The 21,610-nt window shown below is 42.2% G+C and overlaps 1 protein-coding gene across 1 annotated transcript in view; it reads left to right on the top strand.

Annotated features, from left to right (window-relative positions):
• The first annotated feature begins 18,221 nt into the window (after positions 1 to 18,221).
• Positions 18,222 to 21,610, top strand: part of LOC140253283 (mucin-5B) — a 40,011-nt gene continuing 36,622 nt past the window's right edge. Inside the window, exons 1-3 of the mRNA XM_072338796.1 lie at positions 18,222 to 18,303; positions 19,852 to 20,107; positions 21,489 to 21,603. Of these exons, the coding sequence (XP_072194897.1) occupies positions 18,222 to 18,303; positions 19,852 to 20,107; positions 21,489 to 21,603 (453 nt within the window). The remainder of the gene's footprint in view (positions 18,304 to 19,851; positions 20,108 to 21,488; positions 21,604 to 21,610) is intronic.

Here is a 21,610-nt window from a genome sequence, read left to right as displayed (position 1 = left end):
TCATGGAGGAAGCACAGGTGAACTGCTTGCACCTGTGCTTCCTGGGCCCTCCCCCTTCACTCAGGTTCTCTATCATGAGTTTGGGTCCTGACATAACATTTCCCTTACAAATAGGAAAGACCTAAACCAAATCACAAGAGAGTGCTCAAGAAAAGAATCTCAGGTACTGAGAAGCCTTGTAGAACAATGGTACAGAATGGTACAAAATAAGAACCAACATCAACACATAACTTATACTGCATTTAATTAACATGCACGCCCTCAAAATGCAACCCTCAAAACCTGAGGAAAGAACATGTAGGGTGTTTACAGCAAAGACCGCATGCTTCCCTGCTGAAAAGAGGAGTCTTGTTCTTCAATTGCTTTCTTAAAAGCAAGCAATTTTAGGAAGTAAATAAATAGGGTAATAATATACCCTGTATCTTCAGCAGGTGGCAGGATGATAATCTTGAACAACATTTTATGTTGAATATGTGTTATGAGACTCAAGAGGACTGCTAATTCCCTTTCCTACAATGACTCAGGCTGGGATTTCCCTTGGTTTTGTTATTAGCCCAGTTGCTATTTTCCCTCCTACTTATTTTGTTGCTTAGGAGACTGATAGTCATTGAAAAAGAAAAAACAAACAACAACAAAACCCTAAAAAACAAGTCCTATTCCTGCCAGTGTGATCCCAAGTTAAAAAATGCTGAATGTGTTTGCCTCATGGGATCTGCCTATGCAGAAAGAACACAACTGGTTACTACAAGGGGTGTCCAGCGAAGAAAATTTTCAGGCACAGTGTTTGCTCTCCAACAGGCAAGCAGTATGGATTTACTTTTTGTTTTCAGGGCAGTAACAGAAGTTTCTCCAGTGAAACAATGTAACGGGGCAATGGTTTATGGGGCAGACCCTTGGTTACATGACAGTCACAGAACATAGCTGCAATTTTCCTGCCACTCAGGACTGTAGTATTCTGTAACAATTATACTTACATCCCTGTGAATACAGGAACAAAAAGGACTCTTTTCCCCAGGGAGGACTTGCTAAAGCCTGTTTGTTTACAAGAGTATGGTGGCCCATAGTACTTGCTGAATCTTCTGCTCCAGTTTCATCAGGAGATTACAAACTGCTTCATTAATCAGGTCACCATAATTTCCTCCTTTCCGCTTACATTTTTATTCTTCCTTCCCAACTTCCATTTTATTTCATGTGAAACTATAGCCAAGAGAACAGGGCAATAATAAGAGCTACTGAAAACTGATGGACTCTGCTCCAATCCTCTAATGTCTGAATATCTCTCTGAAGAGAAACCAGCGTACAATCCCGAGATTATGGAAGACACAGCATACTTCACATAGGCTAGAAAATGAGTCCTGCATTACAAGCCCTGTCTCTTAGTATATTCTGGCTTCTCAAAAGGACCAAAGACATCATTTGTAGATGCTGACAAGTTTCCCTCAAACTTGAAAGTAGGACTGACACCAATAGAACTGTTTTTAAAATTTCCTGCTTCCTCCTTCAGTCAGTTGGTTGTACTCTGTGACTGGTCTTTTTAGCTCACCAATTTCACAAGGCTTGTTTACGTCTGCTTACCTATTCACTTATGGCAGTAAAGCAGTATAGGTAGCTCATTAGCTTTATATAACATTTCCTTGCTGCTCTGTGGTATTTTTGGAAAAGCCAGCACATTCATTGATCTGTCTAAAGCATACAGTAAATAACAGATTGCTAGTACCCTTTCCAAATTACTGCCCTCCCCAAGGCAGAAATGAAGACATAAGAGGCTTTGCACATGAAACAAAATATATGATCAAGAAATAACAGAGAGACAGAGGCACTTCTCCACAGGGCAAAAGCTTATGAGTTTACGCTTAAAAGATGGTAATACCTGTTCCTTCCTGTAGCATGTTAAATTCAATCAGTTTTATCTGAGGCCATGGACAGACTGAGTGATCAATCTCTATTACCCTAAGCCTTTTTTTTATTCTGTCTTTACTGTACCATTTTTCTTCCCACTAGAGAGTTCAGTTCATTTCCCTGAGCCTTTGTCAGCTTAATAGCTGAATTTCAGACTTACACACACAAAAAAATGGCTCTCAAACTTCCGGGAAGTGAGCAAGTGTGTGTTGTGTATGGGAGGGGGGATGTATTGGTTTTAAATGTACAGATGGAAACAAAATGTACAGAAGGTATATAAGTGAATGAGTAAAGGGAAAACTCACCAACGGTGGTGCCTTGACTGAAGCAGCTGAGGCAGTCCTCCCTGGTGAGCGATCTCCAAGAGATACTGCTCCAGTGGGGGTCAGCCCTTAAATGAGGTCTCAGAGGGGATGGAGTCAAGCTCCACCCCTTCCGGGAGCACAGCTACATCACTCTCACCTGTGCTCCCACAGCTGACCCCATACTTGCCTCAGCTGATTAATCAGAGGTTCAGGCTGTGATTACCAATCTCCCATACACTCCACCCCTTCACAGCGTGAACCAATGATTAGGTGAGTTTTCCCTTATCACAGAGACCCAACGCGACGCTGATACAATTTCCCGTCGCACCGAATGCTGATGTTATTCAAATGATGATTGGATGGGTATTCACGATCTTCCGTGGGCCAGTGCTTGATAGATGTTACTGGAGACAAGCCATCTCGAGGTGCAGGTCCATTTGCGTTTCATTAGTCCACACAAATTGTTCTCTGATGGTCCTAGAGGCTTAGAATCTTAGGGAGAGTAATACAGATGTTTCAAGGGTACCAGGAGAGGAAGGTCTGCCCTCCAGGGCAAGATACAGGCCGTATTCTTGTCTTGGGTCAATACTTCTGCTCGCACCGGATTATGTCCCGGCCTCCGATACCATACTCTCTGGCCAGATATCTGTGGCTGTATAACTATATCTGGCACCAGAGGAGGAGTCCTGATCTGCCATAGGGACATGATGGGTGTCCCTTTAGCAATAAAGACCGGAGTATTGACCACGATGTCAGTAGGCCATGTACCTATCACCGAGGGGGTAACTGAACCTCCCACCTCCAATAGTCTCCCCCAAGGTGCAAGTAGGCCACACCACTTGGGTCCTACTTGCACCTTCCAGGGCCAATTTATCTTATGGATTCCTGGTTTTAGATTCTCAGGGGCAGGGAGCAGAAGATTATTGTCATTACCAACCTGCGGTTTTACCTCATTATCAGCACCTGTAATTTGAATCCTAAGAGGGGAGGCCCATATAGTGTGTAACATTTTCAGAGCACTGGGTCTGCCATCCCGAGGTCTTTCGTTCAAGTCCCGCAGGGTTTCGTATAATCTTTTTGTCCACCCCTGCAGGGACTGAGAGTCTGTCTTCAGGGCAGCCTTAAGAATACCATTGTAGCGTTCAATAAGGCCTGCCCCTGTTGGATTATATGGCAGATGGAATCGCCATTCAATGTTGTTCTCTTCTGCCCAGCGCTGTATCATCGCTCCAGTAAAGTGAGTCCCTTGGTCGCTCTCGATGACTTGAGGTGTCCCATATGCAGACATCAGTTTAGTGAGTGCCTTAATTGTATATGCTTGATTTGCCTTTGGTACGGGATAGGCTTGCAGCAGTCCACTTACAGTATCAACGCAGGTCAGGGCATATCTCGCCCCCTCAGACCGAGGGAGGGGCCCAATGTAATCAACCTGCCATCTCTGAAGAGGACTATATCCTCTAGCAATGTGGGATGTTGTTTCAGGCAACGGCCTTGGTCTCATCTTCGAGCAAGCGTCACAGTCCTGACATGCTTGGACGATATCAGATAGCTGTACAGGCAGTCCCCATGCTTTAGCAGCTGCCCACATTATCTTTTGTCCAGCATGCCGTAGCTTCTGATGTAACCATCGGGCAATATTTTCGGATTGTGAATTCCCAATCCATCGAACTCGGGCCAGTGTGTCTGCTTCATCGTTTCCTGGTGACTGCAGGGGTTGATGACCAGAGACATGGTAGACACATACCGTCCTGTGTTTGACTGTATTCCAAATGTCTACCCACATGTCTTTCCCCCAGATCGGTCGGGCGTGGATAGTCCATTCCTGGGTAGCCCACTGCGTAATCCACAGAGTAAGCCCCCGGTACACGGCCCAACTATCCGTACAGATGTTCAGGATGCCATCACCAGGTTCTTTAGTTATAACCATCCACACGGCTCGTAATTCTGCCCATTGGCTGCTCTGACCATCCCCCTCATCAAACCAGATTGTCTCAGTAGAGGGATGGTATGCTATAGCTCGCCACTTGCTCGGGTTGCCTCTGCTGGACCCATCCGTATACCAGGCATCTTCAGGAATAGGATATCTTCCTTCCTGAACAGGGCTCTTCTCTGGTGGAGCGACCATTGGTTCTTTCGGCGTATCACTGCGATATGTCACTGGGCCTAAGATCTTCTGTAATTCCTCCTTGAGTGGAGACGAAGACAAGCTGCTTCTTTGACTTAGATAGGCGACCCATCGTGCTACCGTCTGTGCTTGGGCCACCCCTGTCTTAGGAAGGTGAGTTAGATCTCTTACCCACCCCTGGATCGGTAATGTAGTTTTAACTATAACCTCTGCTGTTTGCGTTATTGGCTCTACCGCTTGTAACGCTGAATAGGCAGCCAATAACTGTTTTTCAATCATGCTGTATCTTTCTTCTGCTCCGTGCCAAACCTGAGACCAGAATCCAATGGGGGTTCGAACAGAACTCTGGCGTTGCCACAGGCCCCAGCCAAAACCATCCTGGGTAACATGAACGTCTAGTTCAGCTGGGAGGGTCGGATCAAATATACCCAATGCCTGGGCTTGTTTAACTGCCAGCTTTGCCTGTTGGAAAGCATCTTGTTCTACCTTCCCCCAGTTCCACGATTGACCCTTCTTGGTAAGCTTATACAATGGCCTCAACAACTGAGCTAAGTGAGGTATAAAGGAGCGCCAATACCCTAATATACCTAAGAACTCTTGTAGCTGTTTCGATGTTGTAGGGACTGGGAACGCTTGGACTTTATCCACTACTGCACTGGGTAGTACTTTGGTTTTTCCGGACCAAATTACTCCCAGGAATTTTACAGATAGCCCCGGACCTTGCACCTTCTGTGGGTTTATAGCCCACCCTCTCTTTTGCAGATAAGCTATCAATAAATCTGCTGCTTGTCTCACCGCCTCTAATGAATCGGACGTTAACAGGAGGTCATCAATATAATGATATAAATTTACATTATGTGGCTTCTGCCACTTAGCCAGATCACGCGCCACCAAATTATGACAAAAAGTAGGTGAATGCACGTACCCTTGCGGCAGAACCTGAAAAGTCCACTGCCTGCCTTCCCATGTGAATGCAAACTGGTCTTGTGATTCTTCACTAATCGGAATACTGAAGAATGCATTCGCTAAGTCTAGGACACAGTGATACGTTTTAATTTCTCTACTTAGTGTGTCCATTAGGGAGGCAATATTGGGTACGGCTGCATGAACGGGCGGCGTGACCTTGTTTAATTCCCTGTAATCCACTGTCATCCTCCATGTTCCATCCGATTTTCGCACTGGCCATATTGGGGAGTTGTACGGGCTATGTGCAGGCCTTATAATACCCACTCTTTCTAATTCCTGCACTGTTTTTGTTATTTCATCCTGCCCACCTGGGAGTCTGTACTGTTTTACATTAGTAATCCGACGTGGCTTGGGCAGACAAATAGGCTCATGTTTTGCATGGCCTCTCAATATTGTCTGAATTGCCCGGATACTAATGCATCTCTGCCGCAACCGGAACTCTCCCACTGTTGTGTGGAGAGCCAGACCCCACAAGATATCAATTCCCAATATGTACTCCGGAATTGGAGCAATAGATACCTTGTACTCCCGTGGTGGGAGGCGCCCGACCCCCAATTTTACCCAAGTTTGGGTGACTGGAACGGTCTGTCCCCCAAAGCCTCCAATCATTACTTTGTTCCCTCTGAATTTTGTTGGGTCTCCATAAATTATAGATGTTTCCGCCCCCGTATCAACGAGGGCCATAACCTTCTGCACATTTTCTCGGGACCAATATATTGTCAATTCCACATAGGGCCTCCGGTCCCGTCTAGAGGCCCTAGGGTGACTGACGTCCCTCATCACGCCATAAACTGGGCCAGATTCAAGTCTTTTACCTCTGATGCCTCTGGTACTGTGACCCGAGGCACCTGAGGTGGCCTCTTTTTCCTATTTGGCACGATAAAGTCTTCTAGATTCCAAACTGTTGTTGGTCGTCGTTCTATAAGCCTTATCCCCGGTCTTTTGGGGCGGTTTTGAAATTTTTGTTCATCCTTCAGCTGTTTCCACAACTGAAGCAGAACGTGATTGGGCTGCCCATCAATTTTGGCAAATTGAACACCTGCTCGGAGTAGATCATTAAACATTTGTTTTCGGGACACCCTAATGGGTCCCGCCCGAGGGGTTCGTGGAGCCGATCTCCTGGCTCGGGCTATTGGAAAAACTTCAGGATCTTCAATTATTCTAATATTGCGCTTGGTTCTTAGGCGCTCCGTTTCCCCCAGGTCCGCTACCAATTGGGCAGCATGCTGGACTGCTGCCTCTGCGGCCACTAGAGGATTCAATATAGAAACCAATGTTCCATACATATGTGAGGGAGCCTGTTGTAAGATTAGGTCCCTCATTCCCGCGGAAAACTTCACCATGTCCGGACTAACAGATACATCTTCATAGACAGCCTCTCGCATGCCTAGTTCCCGGATATAATTTTGTAGGTCTTCCATAGAAGACCACATTCCTGTATGTATTGGCATGTCTGTTTTATTTGACCATACCATACGGCAGGCAGCCATTATCCAATCTACGATCGAATGATTCTCTTCAGGGAACTGGGACCCTGAGTACAATCTCTGCCTCAGGGCAGGATGGACTGTTATAGTTGCTAGTTTAGATACCTCGGAGCCGCTAACTATTACACTTTCTGCTCCCGAGTCCCATAATCGTAACAGCCAGGCTGGGACACTTTCCCTTGGTCTTTGCCTGAAGCGCTGTACTAGATCCATAAGTTCGGTGGGCGTATATGGACGTGCTGTTACGTGTAAATAGGAGTCAGCAGGGGTCCATTGATCAGGAGGCACCCCTGCTGGTCGCTCCTGGACTTTTTTTGTTTTTTGGGTTACCATAGGACGGACTTCTAATAAGTCCGTCTTAAGTGGCTCTTCTAGGTCAGATTTAGTGACCTTAGTTTGATCCGATGTTTCAGGATCCTTACTATCATCCATTGTAATATATCTAATTTGGGGGGTGTTTGAAAAAAATGATGAATTTTTCCCCGTTAATAGATTAATTTCGCCCTCCAATTTTTCAATGCGGGCTTTTAATAATTGATTTTCATGTTCAATCTTATCTGATTTAACCTCTGCCTGATTTAAAGCATTCAATAAAGGCCAAGCAGCCATGGATGCAGCCATTTGCCTTTCTTTGGTTGTCAAAATATCTTTTTGCAACCCCTGAAAGTATTCAGTTAGATGGTAAGGGGACATATTGCCCGTTACCCGTAAGGGCCCCCATTGTTCGATAATCGTCGCTAATTGAAAATATGGGGACGCCTCAAACCCTGGTATTTGTCCAGGGAGGATTTTCCCTAAGGGGGTGATCTTCTCCCCCTTGAACCAGCTAAACACATTCCACAGGAAAGACATTTTTTTTTTCCGATATTTGCAGGCTCCTGCCTGGCTCGCCAAATGTATTGGTTTTAAATGTACAGATGGAAACAAAATGTACAGAAGGTATATAAGTGAATGAGTAAAGGGAAAACTCACCAACGGTGGTGCCTTGACTGAAGCAGCTGAGGCAGTCCTCCCTGGTGAGCGATCTCCAAGAGATACTGCTCCAGTGGGGGTCAGCCCTTAAATGAGGTCTCAGAGGGGATGGAGTCAAGCTCCACCCCTTCCGGGAGCACAGCTACATCACTCTCACCTGTGCTCCCACAGCTGACCCCATACTTGCCTCAGCTGATTAATCAGAGGTTCAGGCTGTGATTACCAATCTCCCATACAGGGGAATATAGCAAAAACCAAACAAACGAACAAAAATCCAGGCAATTGTTAACATTGCCTGTGTTGCATTTACTGGATAAAGTTATGAGCTCACATTTCATAATGGATATGTTCAGGGTCAAGAAGGTGCTAGCTTTCAGATGCTGTAAAAATCGAGAGGTGGGGTATTTTTGGTCGTGTACAATTGGCAAGCAGGTATTTCCCCTAGAGAAACGGAATAAGGACACAGCAATTAACTCTTCTAGTCCTGCAATCAAAGTGCTAATCAATCACATCCTTAGCAACTGCATGGTCACTGTGGTACCGACACCATCTCTTGTTAAAATCCTTTCCAGTTTATTCTCCTAGTAACTCTGATGATGGTCAGAGCAGAAGTTACGTACACCTGCTGACACTGTGCTGAATGATTCCATCAATCTCCATTATGCAATATTGGACTCTGCTGTAAATGAGAATCTGCTGCAAGGCTAGAAAGGAAGGCAGTAATTGTCCAGACAATCTATGCTGTTTTTCAGAAACACTGTGTAAGTGACAGACACAATGCTTCAGTACAGCCTCTCTGCTCTAATAGTCTTAAATGTGAGACTAATGAACTTTATCTTTCAACCCCACTGAACCTCATTATACTGTAAATACACTTTGTGTAACATCTTCTTGTAATTCAGCTGCCAAAAATAATACTATCAGAAAAGAAGAAAAAGGCAAGGTTATGGTCTTAAAATCAAGCCAATCAGATGAATCTTTCCACAGCAAATATTTGTCCTGCAGTGACAAAATAGAGCTTGTAATGAAAAGAAAAAAATCCTAGATGTTGAGACCTTTTAAAATGCTAACAGAAGCAGAAAATAACATACAAACATGGACTAACAATTTGTCCCTAATGGAGTCGTGAAGAGTGGATGGTGAATCTCACCTGTATGTTCTATCCCACAGGACATATTTTCAGTAACTCCTCAGCCTTGGGATTCTGACCTCCAACAAAGGTTGTACTGATTGTTTTTGGAGGCAGAGCAGCAGACTGGGTGGGTGCTGTGTAGATATAGCGTGATGACATCTGTTTTCACATGTGGAAGATCACGTTAAAATAGACAGCTCAGATACTGGGAGGTAATCAACTAGAGTGACAGTTTTAAGTGATACTGACTGAGAAGCAGATAAATGCACAGCTTCATAAAGATTTACAGAATGTACATTCTCAGTCATGTCAGCATTTATTATATATTTCTAATTGGAGCACCTCATTTCTACATTTGCCTAATTGATTAATGTAACAAAGATGCCCTGAACGCTGTATATTGCTCACTGATTGCTAGGCAAACATTATTGGTGTGTCAATATTTGCTTTTTGCTAGAGTTATCATTGTTTGAGAGGGTATAAATCATTTGGGATAGTGCTCCAGTAGTATTTTATTAAACACACTTTGAAATTTTAGTAATGATTAAGACACTTGCAAATGAGAACCCAAAAACTGAAGTGCAGAGACTGACAGAGTACACAACACGTACAGGTGAAAAACACCTCACTAAGGAAACAGAAAAGATGGTCCCAAAGCCCCAAATTTGGCTTCAGGGTTCAAGACCTGCAATAGAAAGAGCCTGTTAAGTCTTAAAATCTGGTTAAGTCTCTTATCCACTTTTCTTCTGTTTTTGTAGCTAGAAAGATCCAGGATTTAATGTAAGCCTTTCTCCAGAACAAAATAATCAGACATTCAGCTTCTTTTTGGATGAAATTTGGCTGGAGTCAGCCAATAGCTCCTGGAGACAAGCAGATTCATGGCATGAACAGACTTGTTTTGTTTCCTATGAAAAAGATAAACTGTACCATTTCAGTGCCACTACAGGGTTTTCTTTCTGTCCCTCCTAGTAATGGGCAAACTCCTAGTTACAGGAGTTAGAAGATCCTGTGTAAACAGTGTCCCTGCAAGCTTTGGCTTTGCCACTGCAGGGCAGTGTAAGGCTAAGAATGTAAAATGACATCAGAGGCAGTAAAAAGCCTGCTGCCTACAACAAGGAGTTTGTATTTTATCAGGTGAAGAGTTTTACTTCTGAAAATAGCAGATGCTGATATTTCCCCACTGGACTTGTGTGCTTTTAGTAAGCATTAAAATAAGTTCTTCTGGTAGGAATTTATAAATATGCACAACACGGTGTTCTTTACAGTGCTTAGGAATACAGCAGCTCCTTTGGTTTTGCTGTGCTACTTATAAGTAGTTTCCCAAGAGCAGGCACTGTCAGAGAATTCTTACTTACAAGTGCTCTGCAGTTCCAGGTCAAACTGTACATGTCAAACCTCCTTTCCACACTCTGTCACCTCAGAACTTTGCAGTTCAGTTCACACCTGTGTCGAACTGGATGACAAAATCAAATCTGGAACAGTTAAAACCATTTCTAGCAGAGAAATCCACAAGTAATCCCTTAGAGGGAGACGAAGGAAAGAAGCATTAATTCTGCAAAGCTTCAAAGAGAATATTAGTGGCAGTGAGCAGTGATTTTGGCCCTTCCCACAGCCCCCTTGAAAGCAAACAGAGACTTTCCCTTCCTGACCCACAGAGTATTTAACCACTTAAGCAAGAACCATTGCATCTGCAGGACACAATCTCGGACTGATTTGGAAAACCCAGGAGACTAACTGAAGAAACACGTCAAAAAGATTTATTAGCCCCTTAAGGGGCTGCAGCGAAAGTCCCAAGATCCTAAGCGAGACATAAAAGGCTACTGATTTCACAAAAAACATTGGTACTAGAAGAGGATGAGTTGTCCTCCAAGAATTTCTCTGTTCTCCAGGAAGTTTTAGTCCTCTAGAGTTTAGCAAAAAGGAGCAGCAGCAAAAAACTCCAGCAGCGTTCGTCTGGGTGGCAGATTGGCTGAAACACCAGCACGTCTTCAAACCTGAGACCTGTATTCCTCTCCTCCTATACTTTCTGTCTAGTTTTCCATTTCAGTTGATGGCAAAGAGCTTCCATTAGGTTTGTTTCTTATTTTATTAATCTTAAAACTTTGTTGTTGCCTTCCTAAGTCACAGAATCAGTCATACAATCATAGAACGGCCTGGGTTAGAAGGGACTTTGAGGATCATCAAGTTCAAACCACTCTGCCACAGGCAGGCTAAGGGAAGGAAGGGCAGACAGTGGCAGGCTGAAATATCCCAAGGACAGATTAGAGCTATAATTTATCCACGGCAAGATCATTGCCTTGCTCTATAGAGGTTGTGTTTTTGAGTCCCTGCCTCAGATGTAGGCTCCTCTGAGGTGATCTGAAGCTCAAGCGAATCCTTCCTAGGCTGCAGCAGTCTTACAGCCCAGCAAAGGAGACCACTGGATGCTGGAGCAAACCTGAGTGGGTTGACTGTAACTCAGAGAAGGTGCCATTGCCACATGAATAAAGAGCACTGCAGCTGGGGACCTCCGAGCACAGCTCTGAAACACTCGGCTACTCTAATGAGCTGAGGTTGCCCACAAGTATTCCCTAAGATGCACCCCAAGTCTTCTTTTACAATAGGTTACATGCTTCACTGTAAGTAAGGTGAAGTATGCACCATGTCTGGAAGTACATGGGTTTTATTTCCAGGCGGTGTCATCTCCAATGTAATTTAAATCTTGGACAGTTTCTTCCCAATTATCTGGGGCTGCTCTGGAAAGTCAGTGCTGTTCATGTGAATCTACCATTAATAGAGGGAGAAATTCTCAGAAGATTTTCTTTTAAAGTGAACACAGTTCTTTCGTGAACTACTACTGGACTATTATTTCAAGAGCTCCAAGGCCAGAAAGGCAAATGCTTGCTAGCAGCATGTAAAAAATCACTGCTGCTATCTGAGGTGAGGTGGATGGGATTCAGAAGCGGAGAAAAAAGCCCCATGCAAAACAAGAACAGCCCCCCACAAAGGAACACAAGGAAAAGATTACTGATCTAATTGCTACCTTGTTTCGTGATGTAATTTAATATTAGGATATCATCATTTCATGCTACGGGAGAGGAAGGGCAAGATAGAATTTTCCACATGTTTACTGTTAACTGTACTTTGCTAAACCAAACTTCACCGAACTAAGCACATGGAACTCTGCACATAAACCCCAATCAAAGGACTTCAGCAAAGGCAAAGCCCTGAGTAAATAATCATGTAGTTACAGTGCTTGTTATACACTGTTTGAGATTGTGTAGCAAAGCAAACTCAGATACTGTGAAAAGAGAAGGCAGAAGTAGATTGACAAACTCTAAAGTCATAGGAAAGAAAACTGTAGTGAACTTTAGGTCCTGCAAAAAGCTGAAATGTTGAACAGTTTCTTATATTTCATCTTCTGGCATCAGTTTTGGAGAGTGGGAGGTATTTTAATGGAAAACAAGTTCAAATTAAGAAGCCTCCTTCCTAAGCCAGATTTCCTAAATTAACTCAGTCTTTTCAGGCTACCGTAAACCTGCGTGCTCCTAAGTGGCAACCTCACAGATTACCTTCCAACTAGGCTATATAAGCCGTATTCTCATCAACAATATAGAAAATCATGATACTTTTTTTTTTTTTTTTTTTTTTTTTTTTTTTTTTATTCAGCATCGCCCTTTCAAACACTGGCATGTTTAAACTGGACTTCCTATAACATTCCAGTTTTTCAGCATTCATATGTAAAAATAGCTGCATTCCTTTCACAAACTTGTCTCTAAAACAGTAAAAAAAAACCAAAACACTTGTTTTTTGTTTTTTGTTTTTGTTTTTTTTTTCTTATTCCAAGACTTAAACTTTGAGAAAGCTCAAGAAATAGTAGAACTCAATGTATTTTTTATATTCCCCCAGTGCAACAACTTCCTTATTGAAACATGTTTCTGTTGCAGGTCGATATAAAGACAGAAAGCATTGTATGTCACATTTTGCTATGCTTCTGACTAGCCCCCCTTTCCACATTTGCTAAAGAAATACGTTCTCCCAACTGCTGCCAATCTTCCTTAGTTCCATGAGATCACAGACCTTCCAGTGAGAAGAAATTCCACTTCAACACAAATGATTTCTTGGAAGATTCTGGTTTTTTTATGTAGTAGACAAAGAGTACATTCTAAGAATCATCCTGGAAATTTATTCCTGGACATGCTGTAGAATCATCATAGAATCATTAAGGTTGGAAAAGACCTCTGAGATCATCTAGTCCAACTGTCCACCTGCTACTAATATTGCCCACTAAACCATGTTCCTAAGTACCGCATTTATACGTTTCTTGAACTATGTGGTATATTTGGTATATTCTCATTTGATGTATTCTCATTTGCTTTACAGGCTAAAGGGAAGGACTAGTCATGAGTCAGCCACACAGATGCTGGTTTTTACATGTAGAAGCAGCAAAAAAACAGACCATCTCCAGGCAGCTAATCTCAGTCTGACTCAATGACAAGAGAAGCACCACAGATTTTCACATTCTGGCAAGAACTGCAAGCATGTGGGGAGAGAGGTGGAGAAGAAAGCTCTTCATTCTTACATAAGTGAAGCAATATATATCTAACTAGCCTACTTGTCAGAAATCAAGTAGAGCTTTAGTTGATGTTGCTTCACACAGCTCTCTTTTAAGCAGTAACAAAAGCAACAGGAACTCTGATTGAGGAACACAGCTTTGCACAGTGCCTGTGACCTGGCACAGCAATGACATTTCAATAGCCTGTCCCTTTGGACTAGTGTAGCTGAGGACTCTTTGCTCTTTGTTTGCAGTATCTGTGGAAGCTGTACACTCCTGCTCCCTCTTAATAAGGCAGACAGCCTGAGGGCCTTGAATGGGAATTTAGTAAGTCAAATGCTGTGTTTCTTTGGGCTTCTAGTAACTTTCAGTGTGGGGGCAGTGGCAACTGCATGTGTAGTTTCACGTAATTTGACAGTTATACTGACTTATTATTAAGTATTAAGTATGCAGTGGCCTTTTCTGCACTGTCTTGGCATCCATGAAGGAAGAAATGTTTTTACAAAAGGGAGAGGGTAGTATCTGCTCTTGCCTGAAACCCATGAATCTGTAATTCTTAAGGAAGAATTTTCATATCCTCCCCCAGATGGGGTCAGGGTTTCCTTTATTCTGCTACTCCACATTTTTCACTAGGGAGGTAAATTAAAGAAAAATCTTTTCGGTAGAACAAGCCCATGGTCTCCTGATTAGATGGCTTTCTGTGCAGGGAGTCCTTCTTAAGTGAGGAAGTGCCAATAGGTCAATGAGACCTGTGTGCACAAGCACCAATCGGCCATGTCGTTGCAATCCGTGGATATGGATTTTGAAAGATCTACACCTTGAAAAAACAGAAAAGGAGCAACTGAATGATTCCTTGCAAATGGGAGTAAATGATGTCCTTGATTAGTTCTGGAAAGGTCAAGGAACCCCTATGATGAGATGAAAGGTTAAGGAGTTTTTTTATTTGTTTTAAGGCAAAAATGCAAGAAAACACCCACCCATCTCCTACCAAAATTGAGATACCAAAGGCATTCTTCATATGTTTTGATAGACAACTAACTTTGCCTATTAGAGTTCACCCTATACCTCCAGCCAGTTCAAACTGTGTGGTGGATACAAACTTAATGAACCCAATAAATCTTTGAAGTAAATTCCCTAAATTTTAAGGGATTATACCAAGGATAAGAACATAATCCATGTTGACTCATTCTGGAAGCTAGGAGGGTGCAGTACAGTGTTGTAATTATTGCTTATGCAAAATAGTTTGCCAAATTCGTTTCAGATGTTATCATGTCAGCACAACAGGGCTTGATACTAAATCATGATTAGTTGTTTTCCTAGCTAAATCTACCTTTTTAATGAAGTAAATAGCACTTCTCTAGTTATCATTTAGACCATGCTGGTAAAACACGATTTTACACTGGATATACACTGTAAGAAATAGTACTGTCAGTTTTGCCTGGAAAGGCTTGGAATACTAGAGGATTTCCAAGCTAAACCCTCCAGCACTTGTGTTCACCCAGGACAGAGAATTACAGACATCTTGGTAGCTTTGACAGTTACAGTACATATGGGATCACCCTGCCATTCAAATGCAACTGCCAAACTTCAGTGTAGTTGCTGGGCATGAGCAGTGTTGACCCCTAAGATGCCTCCAGCTTGATTGTCCCTTTACCAAGCTCGTATGGGATGTGAGTCACTGATGTATTACGTTACCTTCATGACGGTTTATCTCCAGTGAGTCAGTGGCGATAAAGAAGCTGAGTTAATGTTTGCCAATTGCATTTACTAAAATCACATACCCCTTAGTGGCAAATGATCCATGAAATGTGCTGTAAAGGGGCCAAAAGGAATTGTTCTTTTTGATAGTACAGCTGCAGCTGAGTGAAGGCTTGGTGAGCTGGAGGGCCCAATAAGGAAAAGAGATATTTTCCTAGTATTTCACTACAGGGGGATTAGTTATAACTTGCATACTTGCCATAGCAAAAATTCCATGGTAACAGGCTGACATATTCACAGATTTCCTGTTGGTCTGAATTTCCTTCCAAAAAGCTACCATAAATTCCTTCTGGAACCCTAAGTGTTGCCATGTTTGCCTACAAAAACTTCATTTGAAAAATGCATATATCCTCTTCCTATCAGTAGCTCCAAAATGATTACAGTGGACTGGAGCATCCCATGATTTCCAAGGAGTGTAGCCCATGTTCTCTGCAGAGAACCTGGCAGCAGGAGCCCTGGTTAGTCACAGGCAGAATCTGTGCTTGCCAAGAAATGGCAGAGGAATGGCAAATTTGACAGAGCAGACGGAGGTAAGAATTGACACATGGCAAAAGGATTGGGTATCCTGGATCTCACAGGAGAGATCAGCCAGCTGTCTGATGCTCCTTTCTCTCCTGAATGGAGCAGAAGTGGATGGCAGTTCTATTAATTGTTTGTTTTATTCTGTCTGTCCCTTGGTCACCATTTTAGCATGTGCTGCTAATGTTCCTCCCAGGTCCGTATGTGCTAACTGGGTCTTGCAGGGGAAAGTCATGCTTTAGCTCATCCTTCCTGCCCACTCTGTCATGCCCCGAACCACATGTAAGAGACAAAGGGCTGGGAGTTGTGGTGGTCAGTCTCACCATGTCTTTGTCATGTAAGGGCCACTGTAATCTGAAGGGTATCTTTGTCAATCGTTTCATATGTGGCTCCTGCTACTTTTGTGCTGCCCATCAGGGATAATGGCATTTTGTTCTGAAGTCAGGAATCAGATCTCTGGGTTCTTGTCTTTTTCTTCTGTCATTTCAAAGTGAATGAAATCGATGTATTGATTGCCTGTGTGGGAACTGGAAAAAAAAGAAAAAAAAAAGAAAAAAGAAAAGAAAGAAAGAAAAAAGAAAAAAAAAAGAAAAGAAAAGAAAAGAAAAAGAAAAGAAAAAGAGCTATATCTTAACAGAGTTCTACATTCAGATTTTGAATCTAGCCTTGATGTGGGAAAATCAAGAAGGAGGCTCCATCAATCAAAACTCAATCTGAAAGTTACAGTAAGAGTCTGCTGATTTTGGGTGTTATTGTTGCACTGTGTGGGATTTCAGATCATCCTCATAACTACGTCATATTCTCATGATTTGTGTTATTTTCTAGGTATCCTGCAGTTCTACATCATAATTGTTAGGATTAAAAGGAAAAAAAGTAGAAATCTATTACTTCCATCTGTGGTGCTGTGAAGTCTGTCAGTTTGTACAGCAGCCAAAATGGCATGGCTTCAAGAACAGACTTTACCTTCCAGTTGTGCCCTGCCTTGAGTGTGACTGACAATGGAATTAATGAGGCACAGACAGTGGGAAAGGGGTAACGTGAACTCATGTTTCATGCACTGCACAATGCTCTCACCTGCTACTGCGGGACTTTCTTAAGAGCAGCAGCAGCCGCAAATCTTTGTCTGGCAGACGTTTGCACCTGAGTAAGTGGCTGAGAAACGTGTGAGGGGAACAACTGCAAGAACTGGGGGGCAGTTTTAGAACATTTAACTTTGTTCACACCAGAAAGCTTGGTCAAGCAGCGAGATAGGCACAGTCCTGAAGGCTGGCTCACTGCCTGCCAACAAGATAAAAGTCCATGGGCTGCTCTGGTCTGAAGATTTGCAAAAAGGATGAAACCTAAGTCCACTTCAAGCCACATTCCTGCTCACTTACTGCTGGGCGTCATTTTGGCATTATTGTTTTCCCAAAGAAGCATGAAACAGTTGAACATTTGGGAATATCTTTTTTGCTTGTTTGCTGGATTTTTTTCAGCTGGGTGAGAGGCTTCCTATCCCTCAGGGGTGGATCACCCCACAGCATGAGTAGCATGAAGGTCAGCTTGTGCCAACACAGCAATTAAATGCCCACTGGAGTCACTAAAGTTCCTGGCATCATTGACAGGATATTTAAGAACTGCCCTTCAGAGAACATAGATCAGATCATAGAATCATAGAATTGTTTGCACTGAAAGGGATCCTTAAAGGACATCTGATCCAACTCCCCTACAATAAGCAGGGATACCTATACTAGATCAGGTCCTTAGAGCCCCATCCCGCCTGACCTTGAGTGTCTCCAGGGATGGGGCATCCACCAACTCCCTGGGCAACCTGTGCCCGTGCCTCACTAACCTTATTATAGAAAACTTCTTCCTTATATCCAAGCTAAATCTTCTAGTTTGAAAAAGGACAAGGGGAAATAGTTTCAAACTAAAAGAGGAAAGATTTTGACTTAGATATCATGACTGAACCTTCTGGATGTTTTATGGTTATGACTCTTTATGACTGTACATAATGCCTGACCTTACAATATCTTTAGTTGTAACCTTTAGAAATATAGCCATCAAGACAGCAGAAGCGACAAACATTTCCTTGAGCTGGAGGAATGTGCTGATGTGCAAACCAGAGAAACACTGTAAAAAATGGCAATGCTCGCTTTTTACTTGCTAACCCAGTGCTATGGAAAAAAGAAGAAAAAAAGAAAAAAAAAAGAAGAAAAAAAAAAAGAAAAAGAAAGCTATTAGTCAAAGAAAAAGCAACACTGTAATGAAAGTGAAAACAAGCACTTTAAAGAAATGAGATGAGAAAGGGACAACTCTCCATCCCCATAAAGAGAAATAGGTACTTGTCTCTTCCAAAAGACAGAAAGTTGTTGGGTGCTAAACATTGACAACTGAAAGAAAAATGAATGAAGCTCCACCTTTCAGCTACTCTGCCATCAATGTTTTGTTCTCATGCCAAATTCCTGGACTATAAAAATCTGCCTTTAAGCCAAGAAAAAAACACTTCCCTGGAAGGATTTTCAAGTTACCACTCCATGGCAAGATGGAAATAAAAAAGGGGAGGTCGTTTTGGATCTTCTGCCTCATTTGGACTTTTTGCAAGGGGAAAGAACCAGTTCAGATAGGTAAGAAAACAATCTAAGATTCTTTCTTCACATATTGATCTCCATAGGTGACAATTGGAGTTAAATGAAAAGATGTAACATATTCCTTTAAGAGCCGTAGGCATGCCAGATATTGTTATGCATTTTTCCTTCTCATCTTTAATTTAAGTCACTGAAATCATTTGTTGTTATTTCATTATTTTTCTTCTCCAACACTGTGTGTGGTATATCAATTGCTTTATGTCTGAAGTGACTGATCTTAAAAAAGCAGACTCTCTGCATGTAATTTGCATCACAAACAAATGACGTTCTTTTAAACATGTTTTGCATATGTTTTTTATATAATGCCTGCTAGGCTTGGTTGGCCAGTGTGAATTACTCCATTGGGAGTAACCACATTGTTGTGCTCTCTTGTACTGTTACCTCCTGGTTTGGCTTTGAATGTCTTATACTTTTCCTAATCACTTGATACACAACAATTGATGTGACAGCTACTGCTGTGTTAGTAATTCTAGCAATTACACTTCCAAGAAGGAGTGAAAATTTCCCATTTCCCTTCATTATTGTGTAAAAAAGTGCTAAACTACACTATCCCACTTCATTGCTGTGAACACCTATAGCAAATTACAGTCTCTTCAACAGGCTGTTCCTGTAAGAGCCTTTTGGCACTTGAGTTTTTGTTGCATGGTTCTGACTTTAAGATGCCGCTTCTCAGATTTGAGCATCTCAGAACACTTTGGAGTTCTCTAAATGTACCAGTGGCTGATTTGGTCTTGAAGGACAACGCTGTGTTGACATTCCTAAATGTGGTCTGTCAGCGATGCAAAGAAATTTGCTCATTTTAATTGCTAGCTAGAGAGGCCAAAAAGAGATGTAGCAAGACTATCTTATTTAATTCTATGTGTAGCTTTCTTTGATTCCTATTTGCTTTATGAATCAGTGCTATAGAAATTACTTTCTTAAGTGATGTCTTACATGTATTTCAAGTATCCAGGATACTCAAAAGCAATGCTTCCTATTTTTTTCCACAGAGAAGGATTCAGTGACACATCTTTGCTTCTTTGCTTCATATGCACTTCCATGTCAGACGCCATCTTGTCAGACTGCCTGTCTGCTGCCATCTGTCACATAGCAGTAAAATGTAACATGAGGATATTGGTGGAAATGTTCAGCCTCTACTACTATACCACCAATATCTGCTCCTGACATCGTGGGCAACATAATAAAATAGGAGGCATTACTTTCAGAGCAGCCTTCCTATCAACACTATTGGCAGAGCAACAGCTCATCTCCAAGAAACAAGTTTCTCTTAGATGAAAAATAAGCAGCCGTGAGCTGATTTTTGAAGCTGGTGGCAACCTCAGCTGCTTAGACTGAAGGCTGCCATTTTGCTACCAACTTGGGTGACCTGTAGTGCATCCTGACATCTTCCAGGACTTTACATTTTTTGAACTGAGGAATCTTTCCCTTTACAATTTTAAACAGCAGCAACAGAAACAAACAAACAAACAAACATATCAGCTCATGGAAGGTGAATCATTAACCTCAATGCTCTGAATATTTCTTTAGTCCAGGTCTCCACAGTTGGTAGGAGCGAGTGTACCACCTGGGGCAATTTCCACTTTCATACATTTGACCACGTTAAGTTCACTTTTCCTGGAACCTGCACATACGTCTTTGCTTCTCACTGCAATGACAGCTACCAGGACTTCAACATCAAAATCAGACGCAGTGACAAAAACAGTCACCTGATCTACTTCACTGTCACTACTGATGGAGTGATCTTGGAGGTGAAAGAGACAGGCATCACAGTGAATGGGAACCAGTAAGTAAAGATGCTACTAGCTACTAGCTACTGCTTTCTAGCACTGTGGTTTTATTGCTGTGTATTAGTAAGGGGTTATATATCTGAAAAGGTATCCCACCATGCAGAGAGCAAAGAGCTGTGTGTGTTAGTAGCACACTGAACAGTGTACTGTGAAGAGTCCAGCCCATTGTGGTGGAGATGGCAAGAAAGTAAAGGACAGCTTCCAGAAGTCAACAACAGCATGTTTAGAAAAGGCAATGTGTATGCAACAGAGCATAAGGTGTAGATTTCCTTGATATTGCTTTATTCAAGGATAGGAGAGGGAAAGGATAAAATCAACACTTGAATTATAAAATTGATTTTGTAGAAAATCTGATATTTTTTTCCAAAACATTATTTCTGTGATACTAACCTTAGCATCGTTTGTTGCTATTCAGGAACAGATCATCCTTTTAGAAAAAGTGTACCATTTCCAGACTGTGCAGAAATGGCCCTCCATTGCGGATCACAGATTGCCATGGGGTCTTCTACACAAAGGGCAGAATTTCCAGAAATCAAAATTCACATCTTTAATATCAATCTGAAACAAACCAGAAAGTGATCAGAAAATAAATAAGATAAAATATAGTTTAAAAATACTCTGTATTACTGTGTCCTGTTCCCAGCATTTGGGTGTGATGGGCTGAGGCAGATATTGGCTCTGGGAATAACCCTCTCAGTCTTGTTGGAGAGAAAATCAGAAGCATTATGTACCATCTTCTGTTAATATCCATCCAGAAACAACACTTAGATGTATCTCCTAAATCGAAGGGGCAAAAATCTCACATGTTCTTGCCATTTTCTGATCTATTTTTCAGGCTTCAGGAAAGTGAGAAGTAATTGGTTTGGTAAGATCAAAAAGTGACACAGGTCTGAGTCACATCAATGCGTTGGTAGCAAAACAGGCAAAAATATCACTGTCACTTCCAAGAGACAAGGCAAAAGCCTGGAGAGATTGTGAGAACCTGTGGTATCCTTACACAGAGAGCAATATCCCACTATTGGATCTTGCTCCCTGTAACACTGAGTCAGATCCTCAGTTCATATAAAGCAGTTCATAAAAAGCAGAGAAGCTACTTTGATAATGATAGGTATTACATGGCTAATGTAATAATGACATGCTCATGACCAAAATTGTGTTGTGGGTCATTAGAATGTCACAGTAGACAAGGTGATAATACTAAAACTTAATGCATTAGAATGGATGCAGGCTGACTTCCATGGCTTAAATGCCTTCTTTTGACTCTTGTTCTTTTTTCCCGGATCTCTGGGAAGATTTGATTTTTATTTTTATTTTTTTTTAACGATTATTTTGTTCTTTTTCCCCAGTGTAACCTGTTTTGTCCCCTCCAATTTCCAGGATCCCTCTGCCCTTCAGCTTGAAAAGCATCCTGATTGAGGACACCTGTGCTTACTTCCAAGTCACCTCCAAGCTGGGTCTGACGCTCAAGTGGAACTGGGCTGACACTCTCCTAGTATGAA

Source organism: Excalfactoria chinensis, chromosome 5 (genome assembly GCF_039878825.1).
Source record: "Excalfactoria chinensis isolate bCotChi1 chromosome 5, bCotChi1.hap2, whole genome shotgun sequence".
NCBI classification, from domain to species: domain Eukaryota; kingdom Metazoa; phylum Chordata; class Aves; order Galliformes; family Phasianidae; genus Excalfactoria; species Excalfactoria chinensis.
This window is presented reverse-complemented; position numbering and strand designations above follow the sequence as displayed.